Source organism: Numenius arquata, chromosome 8 (assembly GCF_964106895.1).
Source record: "Numenius arquata chromosome 8, bNumArq3.hap1.1, whole genome shotgun sequence".
NCBI lineage: Eukaryota > Metazoa > Chordata > Aves > Charadriiformes > Scolopacidae > Numenius > Numenius arquata.
The window spans coordinates 26,829,602-26,843,743 of record NC_133583.1 but is presented as its reverse complement, the minus strand read 5'-3'; the positions used below and the strand labels follow the sequence as shown (position 1 = coordinate 26,843,743).

Genomic DNA, 14,142 nt, shown 5'->3' with positions numbered 1-14,142 from the left:
AGTAAATAAGAGGCTCACCTTGCTTCCATGTTTCCAACCACACGCAGGTAGTTCTTGTGCCGCCGAATTCTTCGCTGAACCTCATGAAACAGGTAGCGCAGCTGCATAAAAATCACCAGGCTCGCCATTGACAACCAGATATTGCCAAATAGCTTCGGGAAAAAACAGAATGGTGATTAGAAACAAACACCATGGGAACCAAGAGGCAGGTCTTAAGAGAAAAAAAAATAAAAAATATCAAGAAGCCAGCACAGAAGAATTTTTGTTTTGTTGAGCCCACTCAGACTAACCACACGCGCTCACAGGTATTGCTACTCGTTACACCTTCAGCTTCTGTTCAGCTCAATGCCGCCTGCTGCCCATGAAAATAATTCAGTCTGATATTACTTAGTAACAAAGCTAATTAAACACCTATTAAACAGATAATTATACAGTAGTTAACACCCCGTAACAAAGTTATTTGTGAGGACTCCAATTACACAGGAGGAAAGAATGCCAGGAACACCCCCCCACACTGTATTTTCCTCTTTATTTAAAGAGCTTCTCTGCAATACTTGCTTCATAATACAAGCAAAGGAAAAAAAATAAGTAAAATACGTATACCCAGCACCCTTTATTTTAAGCTCAGTCTATTTGCTCAACATTAAGTCCAGTATTTCATACCAGCATATGAATATGATGCATCAAATCCAGTGAAAGCAAGGTTAGCTCCATGACAAAATCCGTGTAGTAGACGTAAGTGCCTTTGCCCTCCCACGTTCCTTCGTGGTTGAGATCCCAGAGATGAATTACGTATCTGCAAGAGCAGGGAAAAATTATTCTAGGTGAATTACGTATCTCCAAGAGCAGGGAAACATTATTTTATCTTTTTTGTTAAATAGCATCTCTAACATTCAAACTGTTTTATCTATTTTTCAAACAACTTCTGGATATGAATTCTTTGCCCTTCCTTAAGCTCAGTGCCCACACTCTGTGCTTTCCTGGGGGACTTGACTTTAATGTTACTGGTTTCAAACAGCAACACTTTAAAAAGGCAAAAGGCAGTCAATGCTTAGCCCACACTGGCATTACAGATACCACCAGCCGACGGAGAAGATGTAGCATTTGCTAAAAAGCCCTGCATGTACCAAATGCCAATCTTGGGATTATAGTAACTACAGACTCACGTTTTTCAGCACTGTGAGGCACTACGGCTTGGTGACAGACCTGAAATGCCATCAGTGACCTGGACAGAGAGGTTCTGTGCTACACATCACATCCTACATATGCATACATAGGTGCATTACAGCTACATGTGCATATTACTTTTTAAAAGCAAAAGTTCCAGAGGTTAAGATCTTAAAAGAAACCCAGCAGGATGACATTCAGTAGCACATATCAACCCTCATACGGCAGCACCAATCCATTTTAATCCGTGCCTCAAACTATTAGCACCCACTAAAGCTATCCATGGACTACAGAATTCCTGCTTAAAAAGAGTACAGGGTAAGGTTAACTACCTTTGCCCCTCTCCAAACATGCATTTGCAATTCAACAAGGTAACTACATACACCTCTTAAGTCAACACGCTGTACGCACTACCTTCTCGAACAACCATCCCGCAAAACAGAAGGTACTCACCGTAAAATCACATGAGCTGTTCTGACTGTCACAAGCAGAGACTGGGGAAGACAGGAGGAAAAAAAAAAAGGTACGTTAACAACATCCTGGCAGGGACAGTGGTGCTGAGGCAGGAGCTACAGGGCTATTAACACAAAATGCATTTACTGCAGCTTAAGGAGTTCCTGTGAACCAACAGTCACTGCAGATGAGCACGTGCACAATATACCTGTGACAAGCATGAAGCTTATTCATAAATATGGGAGAAATTGTTCTCAAGCACACGATGCTCTTGGAGCAGCCACTAGCATCACTGCGGTTAAGTCTCACGTTTTCCCGCACTACGTAGGGCATGTATCTTTTTCGATTCTTATCACTCGGTGAGTGTTGAGATCCCAATCCCACCAACTACCTTCAGGTGAAGGTAGCACACCTCTCCTCATCCCACTGCTCAAGAAAAATCTGAAGAACCAAATAGCAGCAGGAATCCAAGGAAGAACCATGGAAGCACTTTCAAATAGTTTTTCTCCTTTGCTGAGATGTGAACACTACAAAAGTAACTTCTCTCTTTAATCATACTTACCTCTCTAGGCTAAGTACAGAGTTAAAAAACGAGTATATCAGAAAGCATGAGCAGATCAGAAGCGTAAAGACAAGTTAGCAGGAGGTCTGTTTCCAGAACACCTAACCACATTGCCATGGGCTCTTGTCATCTAAGAAACGTGGCCCCATCACTTCTCTCTAACCTTTTCAGGCCCACAGAGCCCCATCCCATGCTGTATCCTCCCAGGGAAAGAAAACGGGAGAGGACCAACCCCCTTCAGAGGCTGCCCCGTAGCTACCAGGGGCCAACTGACACCAAGATGCAGGGGATTTACAACAAGCTACCGAAACCAGTTCTGTAAGACTGGTCTGACAGCATGCCTTCAGCATAAGCATTAAAAACTTATCAAAACCACTAACTTCCCAATATAGCAATAAAATAGTTGGTTTAAAGAATTTTTTCCATTTGTAAAAAGCATTCTTAACATACTTTGATGCATATTTAACTCTTAGTAATATCCAACGTATCTGCCAACTGTTTACTACTTGGCTTTAAAATAAGTGTTCCTGTGACTAAACACCAGTGCAATGTTTTATTCAAAAAAAAGGCTTCAGGATAAGACACAGACACATCATTCAAATAACAGAAAAAAAGCCAAGAAGGTAACATCAAGTGACGTTGCACAGTGTGCTATTCTCATCACTAACATCTTTCAGAAAAAAAAGTTAAATTAGCATCCCAGCTGCTCCTGCGAGGCACATTATGAGACCCTCTTCTGTCTCCCGTTCCCCAGCATGTGGGTACCAGAAAGAGACTACACCTTGTTCACACGAGCTTTTTGGCAACGGAGAAGCTTTGAGCAGACCACAGAGGAAAAGTAAACATTAAACATGTCCAAATTCTAACCAGGCAAGTGGTGAAGCAGAATGATTACCGGAGCTGCTGGATGGATATGCCATCGAGCACAAATTTGTGTCAAAACCAGTACAGGCAGCATCAAGTCTCTGATAAGGAAGACATCTGTCAGACAGAAATCTCAAGAGTCTAATGTTCACAACTTGTAAGAAGTTAATGTTGCCAAGACATGACTGTGGATGCCCCATCCCTGGAGGGGTTCAAGACCAGGTTGGATGGGGCTTTGAGCAACCTGGTCTGGTGGGAGGTGTCCCTGCGCAGGGCAGGGGGTGGGACTGGATGGGCTTTAAGGTCCCTTCCAGCCCAAACCATTCCATGATTCTATTTATACTGGTTAGTGCAGACAACAGAAGCATCAAAATTAAAAGGACGAGCTAGTGCGGATTGGGTCAAGGTGCCGGTTTCTGGTTCCTCCACTGTTTCCAGAAATGCATTTCAACGTTCTGACATCAGAAATACTTTGCAGAAAGTACAACGTTGCATCACAAGTTACACAACTCCGGAATCTGAGGTTCTAAATGCACAGCAGGACGTTTTCACCACCAACACCTCCAGAGCCCTCGCTCTGCTCCGCTCCACACACACTTCTCCCACAGGGACTGGCAGACACTAGTCACGTAGATGAGCACACGACTAGAAGGCACGCAAACCCTAAGATAATGGATGCGGTGTAAGAAGCTCTACAGGAAAATAAACCATTACCTGTAAGGAACAACTCTAAGATTTAAATATCACTATCACTATACAGCCTTAACTGCACTGTATGAAACAGGATCAGAGGACGGCTGCTATAGGAATGGAGCAATTCCCTCTTACAACAAAAAAGGTGCAAAGATAGACTAGACATTACTTGCTAAACCATAATTCTCAAATACCATATATTAGGGCAAAACAGGTTAATGTTTACTCAAAAAATACAGACTGTCCTTATTCAACCTTCTCTGAGCATTTGCGCATTTCACACCCATCCTTTGCAGGCAAGAAAACGCTGACAAAAAACACAGAACAAGGGAAAGCCTAACTAAAACCCGAGAAAAACATCTATATTGCTTTATTGAAAACCCTGAGGCATCAAGCTAAATCAATGTTTGCAGAGTCGGGAGAGAGAGAGATGAATAGCTTAATGTAACTTAATGTAATTAAATACACACTAATAGAAGACACTTGGCAGGGTCCCTCTCGAACAGCGTCACACAAGCCACCACCAGGAAAACATTTCAGTCTGCAAGATTGAACGCTTTTTGCGGAGAGCTTGAGAACTGCCACGAGGTGTCACTGCTAGTACCTCTACAGAAAGAAACCTAAACGTTTTGTTCCACCAGCGCTGGGTACTAAAATCAAGGAAACTACTCATGGTCACCCAACCCACATAGGGCGTATTTAAAAGGCTCAGGAAAGAGCAAGATGTTAGACAATCTCATATGAGGAAAGATTAAACAGCCTAAAAGTCTTTTGCTTGGAAGAAAAGTCAGCAGGAGAACATGAGAAAAGTCTATATAACAAGAAATGGTGTGAACAACAGTAAACAGGGAATGATTCTTTGTGGTTTTTCACCATAAATGTATTAGATGATAACCAGGGACGTTATCAGCCAGAAGATTCAGAACACTCAAAAGAGCTCTTTTTTGTACACAAAGCCAAGTTAAATGTGCCTTTGGATACTGCGGAGGCCAAAGTATAAATGAGTTCAATAAACAATCAGCCAACTTTCCAGAGTCCATCTGAGGCTATCGAGCCCAACAGGCTTGTGCAATGCTCCACTCAGGAACGTCCTCAAACGCCAGCTGCTGCAAGCCAGAGCAGAAGACCCCTTCCTATACATTGCCCACAAACCTCCCCTGCTGGCCAGCAGCGGCTGCGTGGACCTGTGGCTTGGCTGAGGACCACAGATTGAGCCACTCCTTTGTTAATAAGCAGACAGAACAGCTCCCACTGAAACGAAAAGCTGGGACCCAAAATACGTACACCACTACACGGCGCAGCGCTAACGAGGCAGCACTTCGTCACTGCAACGCTCCCTGATAAACCCACCCCGTGCTGGTACGAGGCTGATACATCCTTCTGCCAAGCCAAGATAAGAGACACAAGGCCAACGAGACCCCACCTATCAAGAGACACTGACAAATCTCCAGTACCCTTCCACATTGTAACTACAAATCTGGCCTTGCATATTCTTGTATTTAAGGAGAAGTAAACTGACATATTAAATAACTGAACTGTGGTGCGACCAGCATCGTGTCCTCCTGCTATCAGCTGACTGTTTTCTTTCCTCCTCACTAACTCCAAGTATGAATTCAAGACAGGAGAAGAAAAATAAACCATACGCGCTGCTTGTTATCTGAACTAAGGATGTGCTAACACGACTTGTTTGCAATCATACTGGTTACCACCCCTTTGTATAAGATTAGCACTTCCTCGGGCAGAGCGCAACAACCCGCCATAACATCAAAAACACGCTCCACGCACATATTGATGTTTACTCCACACCGCAATGGGTTCAGGAGCACACAAACAGGAGCTGCTCATCTCAGCTGAGATTCATCTCTTTGCACAAACGTCAGCAAATCCCAAGAGTATGCCTTAAGGAAAGGATGCAAGTCTCATTCTTTTTTGGCAGAAATAAAATATAAAACACAACCTCAAAGAAACAGGCTGAGGTGCACATTACACTTTCATGTACACTCTCTCCCCCTCTCTAGTGGCTGGTTCAACTAACTCTTCTTGTGATGCTCATGAAGCCCAACCATTATTTTTTCATAGGCTGCCATTTCATTTCAGCATCATCTTACGGATTTATCCTCTCGTTCTCTTCTCAGACCAAGATTTTTTGCAGGCTTAAACTCTAAAGAGAGAAAGCGTGCTGATCCAGCCACTTATCTAAAACAGAGGGCTTGTTTGCATCGTGGGAGCATCTTCCTCGTGGGACACTAAAAGAAAACCACGATCCCCCCGAGTGAGGGGTGAAAAGCAAAGCAGAAACCACGACATGTATGAGGGAAGTCTCACCTCCGCTGCCATGAAAGCCAAGGTGTGCATGCCATGGGTGTAGCCGATAACGCCACAGACGACTGCTAATCCACAGCAGGAGAGGAGCATGGCTATGAGCAGGGTCAGGACTCTGATGTGGCTGCTCATGGGCGTGGTGGGAGAAAAGGAAAGCTGCAACACAAACACAGAAACACGGTAACAGGTTTAAAGGAATAATTCAGCCACCCCGCCTGCCACAGGGAAGGCACCACCAAACCAGTCCTCAGTCAGGAAAATCTTTTGCTTTCTAGAATAAAACCAAGACCTCAACCACACAATGCGGTAATAAATGAGGCCAAATAAAGCTAAAACCACACAGCACCCCAAAGTCTCGTTCATCTCGCTGTCATTTACACTCACCAGGCTTTTAAAGCCAGAAGGGACCATGACCATTATTTGATCTAACATTTAGATCACCCGTGCAAGAAAACCACGGACACTTCCTCATACAGTAGTTTCTGCATCAAATCCACAGCATCATGCATTTTGGAAAGACACCTAACCTTAATACACAGGTTTTGAGCAATGAGAATAATTGTTCTGCCAATTTTTCACCTTACAGCTGACCTGAATTCATCTAGCTTTATCTTCCAGCCTCTGGTTCTTCCAATGCCATTTTCTTCTGGAAGAAAGAGACATCTCCCCCCTAAATTTAACTTGCAGCAAGAGAATGCTAGACAGAGTCTACCGAAAACTGTTGTCTCACCGAGCAGCATATATAGTGTATTAATTCTCTGAACTACCTAAACGGCAGGCTACACCTAGGCTGTCTAAACCAAAGATGACCCAAGGGACAAAGTATTTAGGTGGTCCGTCCCCTTATTTTCAGGGCAAAAATGGGAAGAACAGGACAAGGAAAAAAAGAAGTTGCCCAAAGCTTCACTCTGGTCTGACGGGTGAAGTTGGCTCCCACGTTTTGTTTTCAAATTGGTTCTTACTGGTTCAGTTCCCCATCCCCCTGAGTTTGCAAGGCAGATCACACAAATACCATTTGTCCAAGTAAAGAATTACGATACATGCTTTGAAGGCAGAAGGAATATAATTAGGATTTCTTCCCACGTGGGCTTTGTTCATTTACAGCTTCCTGAACAACACTAAAAATACCAGATGACTGCCTGGTCCACTTCTAGTTTCAAGCTTAGTGCTTAGTTATTTGTGAATTAACAGGCCTCACTGAATATTAATAAAAAAAAATATATAAATTACAAAGCACAGAGCCACCAAAAGGAAATTCATGGATTCAATTTCGTTCAAACTTTTATTCCAGGACAGAGGAGCTGAGGAAAATGCATGTCCGCAATAGATGTTTAAAGGGCAAGATTTATTGTTCAAATTCCAGTTCCTTCTTCCTTGCCCAGCCTTCAATTTCTGTGTCTGTACTGACTTTATTCCTGGTATTAACAGAACCTGTCATACAGCTTATGGAGAAAATGGCACTGTATATTGTAAAGACATTGGCAGTCAATATTTGGTAGATGTAAACGAGCTTGAGACCTGAGCACGGAATCTGCAGAAACAGGCTTTACGGACCCATACCGAAGGGCACCAATCTAAGGGATGTTCTGTTGTCAAGATTTCTTCACTAAGGAGAGCGATGAAGACATCTCACAAGAGTTATGTAACAGTAATTACAGGGCACGTATAAGGAGCAATTTATCAAAGAAAATAAGCATCTTCAGCTCCATTTGTCTGATGGGAAAACCGAAGGAGTAAGATTGACATTGCACTTTAAAGCAAGTATTCAAAGCTACTGGGAGGTGCACGTGTCCAGCACTGCAGGGCGGGGAAAAAGTCTAAATGATCTGTTTGTAACCTCTCATGAGCCAGTGCCCGAACCAGAAACAGAAGTTGCGTGTCCCCAAAGGCAGCCCTTAATCAAAACTTACATATTCAAAGCGATCTTTGCAGAGCTGAACCATAAGGTGAAGGAACACAAGCCCAGAGAACCAGAGGCACCACATCACCACTTCTTCCACTGTCTGAACATTCAGCACGCCAAAAATGAAGATGAACTTGTAGAAAATAAAATTCCAGAATTTATCCTTGAGATGCTGTAAAGAAAGACATTTGGTTACTGCAGTGAAAGCACTGACAATCCACATGCAGGGGAGAGGAGGAGGGAAAAAAGAAAGAAAAAAAAAAAGATATGAGTAGAAATGTGACAATAGGTTAGCAAAAAGCCTACTGCATACACATCTCAAATAGTATTTGTTACCCTTACTGAATTAAAAATATATTAGAAATATCAGTGGTCCTTAGCACCTATCTAGCCTTTTTTACCATCGCAGCATAATTGTGCACCACAGTGTACAACGTAGTTTCCTGCCACGCTCCTAAAGCTTCTTAGCACAAACCAAGTTTGATCTCAATTTGATTTTCCACACCCAAGCAACACTGCTATCGGGCTGCAAACACGAAGTCCTCTTTGCTGGAACTGCCACGGTTAGTTAGACAAGATGCCCAAATAAATAGCCTAGCACCTTGCTTCCAAAAACCTGTCAAAAAGTACCGATGATTAAGAAAAAGATGACAAAGTCTGCTCTTAAAAAGCACAATGCCTACAGTGGAGAAGGAGATGGGTAAGCAATGAAAAAAAAAATAAATAAAAAATTATTCCCACGCACATGCAGTATGAAAGAAACAATATGATGGTCTCAAGCAGGAGAGAGCAAGCCAGCTTGTTGGGGATAAAAAAAAAAAAGAAAGACATTGTTAAAGAACACGATGAAATCACCAGGAGTTTAGTTAAGACAGGCCCAGAATTCCTTCATGATGCTGCTGTTTTTGGCTCGCCAATATTAACAACCACCTTTCCTCTACACGAGAGCTGAAGCACACTCCCACTGCCCAAACGCACAGGGATCCACGCTGTTCCTGCTTTTCCCCTCAGGTTTTAAGAGGGTAGGGGACATCCTGGAAATTATCACTGGTTAAAACTCCACATCCTTAGAGCCAATACAGACTGGAAAGAAAACGTGGCCCAATGCAGTCTGAGAGTGCCTTGCTTTTAGTGCACTCCACTTGGAGGCTCTACAGGGTGTGAATCACAAATACAATAGGTGTTGAGAGACCCATGACTATTAACGAAGCTTTATGTGCCTCAGTTCTACGTGTCAAAAATTCTCATTTTTCCAAAAGAACTGCATTTACACCTTTTTAAAAAAAAAAAAAATATGAACACACTTCAAAGCACATTTACACAGAGCAACTTATGCATCTGCCTTTCTCCTCTTTAAAAAAATATACAGATATTATTCGAGCCACTGCTGCTGCTTTTATCCTCTCCAGGATCCTGTTTTTAAAAAGCCTGGGCTTTAATGGTTCCCTTGCTGAATTTTTAAAAACATTCTCACCTAGCCCAAGAGCTGGAATTTTCAGCCCTGCTTACCTCCCTCCTCTGGACATGTGCCTCCTCCCTCTTAAACCTGAGGGCAGATAAACCACCCGCTCCGTGTCGGAGGCTGGAAAGTGCTTCTCCAGCGTGCAAGGCACAAAACAAGGTACAAGAGGGAACTCAGCCTGCCGGTGCTTATAACTAACTACAAAACGCAGTGGAGAAATGCTGCCAAACGCAAACTGAATAGGGAAGAACACTTTATAAATATTCTTGAGTGAGGTGCCCTCGTAAGAAATCTGCACTTGTAAGAAACCTGACAGAGTTCATTAAGGAAGCGGGATTTTCAAGTTGACCGTGGGCTTATAAAATACAATAGCAGCAGTGAAAAAGAAAAGTTCCCTTCAGCAATAAGCTGGAAGCTCGTGGCTATGGGTAACCTAGCTAACCATGAAGGCAGATTGTTTTCTGTGTGGTTTTACTGGACTTCTTCAAGAGCAGGAAGCCCAAGTGGTAAGATTTAAGTTCTTCTAAAATTTACTTTTCTTGTGCACTTTCAGCAATCCCATACAAAGAAAACACACCAGTCGTACAGCAAGAAATGACGAACCAGCGCAGATATCCAAGGTGACAAAGGGATGCCTTACCTGCCTCTCGCTGACACGAAGGGGACCGAACACCATGCATTGGATTAGCTTAGCAACCAACATCAGAAAACAGCAGGCAGTATTCACCAGTACCTGCAAAGAAATACAGCAGTCAGCAACAAATACTTTTGCCCTATTTAGAAAAAGAAAGAGAGAGGAGGGGAAAGGAGTCTAACAAAACCTACCATTGTTCACAGAATAGTTTTAGTTGCCCTTTTTTTTTTTTTTTTTTTGGTGAAATTTAAGCTTGGCCTCTTCCAAGACATGTAGAGTAGCTGATAAAGTCACTTAACTTTTTTCTACAAACACTAACACGGTCAGCTGGATACACCAGTATATCCAACACACAAACCTACCTCTTCACCATAAATTGTTTTTATATAGAGTAACAAATCTTAGCACCAAGGAACATGAGGACAAAACTTAAAACAAGAAAACTCACAGCTTGAATCTGCTGTTACAGGAACAAGATTCAGACACTGTCTCAAAACATACTGCATAGCACAGACCCCTTCTGCAACAACACTGCTTAAATCCGTCTCGGGAAACTGCTTTAAAGCAAAGCAGCAAGAAGTGGAACACACAGGCCTGGGAAACCTGCTTCTAACACTGACAAGACACTTGTAATTAACTTTTGACCTATGCAGAACACTAATAAAGGGGAGGGGGGGGATGATGAAGCGGCCTCACCCTGTCATTTCTAAAGGATGTACAATCAACTTTTCCAGTGCTCTTAATTTAGGGTCCTGAGACTGAGCTTGAACAGGCTGATCGTGTTCGGTATATTCAAAAATCAGCACCCAAGTCAAAAGCGAGCACGTTGTGGAGCAGACGTCCAAACAATACCGCCTTGGACTGACAGACACATGAAAGCTCAACCAGGTTTCTGATGCCCCCTCGCTCAGCCTTTATTTCAGCTAGAGAAATTACTGAGCCAAGATGCAGATAACACTGCCAGGTTTGGGTTTCAAGAGCTACAATTTGTTGGGTTTTTTTCTTAAATGATGAGAACACTTTCTCTTACCTGCATGACTTTAAATGTTATTTTAAAAATAAAAGAAGGCAAAGTTTGGGCTGGGAATACCTGATGGTGAGCAGGACAGGCAGTGCTTGGAGAAGGGTGAATGCAGAATCCAATGGGCACAGCAGCAAAACACCCCCAGAGCTTTGCCCAAATCCACCCATGGCTCAGGGACAAGCCCAAGCCCCCAAAGTTGAGGCTTTCATAGAATTGTCTGGGTTGGAAGGGACCTTTCAGATCATCAAGTCCAACCATCAGCCAGCACTGACAAAAACCACTGCTGACCCGTGTCCCTCAGCACCATGTTTTCCTGGCTTTTAAATACCTCCAGGGGTGGTGACTCCACCTCGTCTCTGGACAGCCTGTTCCAATGCTTGATAAACCCTTCGGTGAAGAAATTTCTCCTAATATCCATCCTAAACCTCCCCTGGCACAACTTGAGACCGTTTCCTCTTGTCCCATCGCCTGTTCCTCGGGAGAAGAGACCGACCCCCCCCGGCTACACCCTCCTTTCAGGGAGTTGTAGGGAGCGAGAAGGTCTCCCCTCAGCCTCCTTTTCTCCAGGCTGAACACCCCCAGCTCCCTCAGCCTCTCCTCGCAAGACTTGTGCTCCAGACCCCTCACCAGCTCCGTTGTCCTTCCTTGGACCCGCTCCAGAGCGGCGAGTTCCCCGCAGCCCCATCACCCCGGCGGGCCCTGAAGGGAAGCGGTCCGGGGCCCGGCCGAGCCCCTTCTCCCCTCCTTTCTCTCCGGGACCCCCCCTCTTTATTTTCAGACACCAACAACCAAACACCCCCCAAGCACAAACCGCCCGCCTCCCCCCGCGCCCCGCGCTGAGGTGCCGGCAGAGGCCGCGCCGCCCGCCCCTCTCGCAGGCCGCAGCCGGGCCCGCAGGCCCCGCCGCCACCCGGGGCTTACCCAGACGCAGAGGCTGTCGGAGAGCAGGTAGTAGGCGACGTCCAGGGCCCGCGGCCCGCTCGGTTCGCTGCCCGCCGCCCCGCCGTCCTGAGGGGCCTGGCTGAGGGCTCGGTAAGCGCTGAGGCCGGTGGCCAGCAGGGCCAGGGCGCTGAGGGCCGTGTAGGTGCGGAGGCTGGGCCAGGGGAAGCGCTCCAGGAACAGCAGCGGCATGGCGGACACCTCGCCGCCCGCCCGCCCGGCCGCCGCCCGGGCCCCGGCTCGCTGCGGCCTAACGCCCGCCCCGCCGCCGCCGCCGCCCCTCCCCGGGGCCGGGCCAGGGAACGGGCCCAAACCACCCCCCCACCGCCCGCCACTAACCGCTTCCCGGAGCGCTGAGTCACGGCCCGGGCGGCGCTGCCAGCCGGGCCCGGGCGGGACGGGACAGGGAAGGCGCCGCTCCCCGCCCGGTCTCCGCCCTGACAGAGAGCTACGGGGAAGCGGAGGGTTCTGCTCCGGTAGCCCCGCAACGAGGAAAAGGGACGACAGAGAACCGACGCCGCATTCCAGGGCTGCAGGTTGTTGATCCTCCCTCAACATCAGAAGGACACGGACCTGTGGGAGTGGGGCCAGAGGAGGCCACGGAGATGCTGGGAGGGCTGGAGCCCCTCTGCTGGGAGGACAGGCTGAGAGAGTTGGGGGGGTTCAGCCTGGAGAAGAGAAGGCTCCGGGGAGACCTTAGAGCCCCTTCCAGTCCCTCAAGGGGCTCCAGGAAAGCTGGGGAGACTCTGGATGAGGGAGGGGAGCCATAGGAGGAGGGGGAAAGGTTTGACACTGAAAGAGGGGAGATGGAGATGAGATCTGGGGAAGAACTTTGCTGTGAGGGTGGTGAGAGCCTGGCCCAGGTTGCCCAGAGAAGCTGTGGTTGCCCCATCCCTGGAGGGGTTCAAGGCCAGGTTGGAGGGGGCTTGGAGCAACCTGGTCTGGTGGGAGGTGTCCCTGCCCAGGGCAGGGGGTGGGACCGGGTGGTCTTTGAGGTCGCTTCAGACCCAAACCATTCTATGATCCATAGGAGCAAAGTGAACAGCCCTACCCTTCAATTTTCCAGTATTCTTTCAGTATCGATCCCACACTGCACAGTTTCAATTTGAGTGAAGCACCGAGCTGTCGCCATTGCTCTGCACCTAGCTTACCCCTACGGCTGGTGACAGAACCAAGTACTTTGGCAAATCTCAGTTCTCTTGGCAGCAGGCACTGTCCAACAATGCCTTCATAAATGAGGACACGCACAAGCACCAAAGCATCTTCTGATAAGAAGCAGAATTTGGAACCAAGTCTTTTAAAGAGTTAAGCAAAACTGTGGAAGGCTAAAGCATTGGGAAGGGACACGTCCAACTGGAACTGATGTTTAGCCAAGCATGTAAAAAGAAAAACTCAATAAAGGTTGATATTTACTACCTGCAAGAGACTGAAATGTTGAGGTGAGGAAGAAGTATGAGTATCCCTTGCAGGATGACACAGCACACTTGTCTGCTACAACAGCTCAGCGTAACGTGGAACCACTTGCATATGGTATTAGCAAAAATATTTCAACGTTACCCAAATTCTGTCCTGTAGCTATAGAAAAATATACAAAATTCATCTTTCTCTCTGATTTTAACTGGATCTCAGGCCAGTACAACAAATTTTGTTGGGGTATTATCTTCTTATGGGGGCACAGAGGGAAAAGATACACCTTATTATCCCCTCCAAGCCTTGTACGCACAGTAATGCTTCCACATCAGTTCTCATAAAGCTTTGAGCAAAGGCTACACTTGCCTTTAAGTACTCATACTTCCTCAAAACAGCAACTCTGCTCTCCAAGTTAAAAAAAAAAATAAAAAATTCAAAATTATATTGCACCTACGTATGCTATTTAATCTCTCTCTCAGACTAACTCTCTGCTCAGGGATGCAGATCAGAGCATCCGAATGGGTTAGGTCCTCCTCGGGTTTCCAGGATCTTCTGTATTCCTGAAGGAAAGTAATAAAGTTTAAATACAGTTAAATAAAAAAGTTAAAATACATATCTAGTACAAGTAGGAGAGTTGTAGGTACATAGACTAAAGCAAAATAAATAAAGAAATAAATACCAAAACCCAAAACAAACACACCCAAGACAA

General features: G+C 45.6%; 1 protein-coding gene across 2 annotated transcripts in view; it reads right to left on the bottom strand.

Annotated features, from left to right (window-relative positions):
• Positions 1–12,246, bottom strand: part of AMFR (autocrine motility factor receptor) — a 29,932-nt gene extending 17,686 nt beyond the window's left edge. The window contains exons 1-7 of one of the 2 annotated variants that reach the window (XM_074151865.1): positions 12,006–12,246; positions 10,067–10,159; positions 7,972–8,136; positions 6,065–6,217; positions 1,621–1,661; positions 664–796; positions 19–152 (exon numbers count right to left, since the gene is read on the bottom strand). In XM_074151865.1, the coding sequence (XP_074007966.1) occupies positions 19–152; positions 664–796; positions 1,621–1,661; positions 6,065–6,217; positions 7,972–8,136; positions 10,067–10,159; positions 12,006–12,215 (929 nt within the window). In that variant the 5' untranslated portion in view covers positions 12,216–12,246. The remainder of the gene's footprint in view (positions 1–18; positions 153–663; positions 797–1,620; positions 1,662–6,064; positions 6,218–7,971; positions 8,137–10,066; positions 10,160–12,005) is intronic. The other variant, XM_074151864.1, reaches the window with a different exon arrangement.
• Between the last annotated feature and the right edge of the window lie 1,896 nt (positions 12,247–14,142).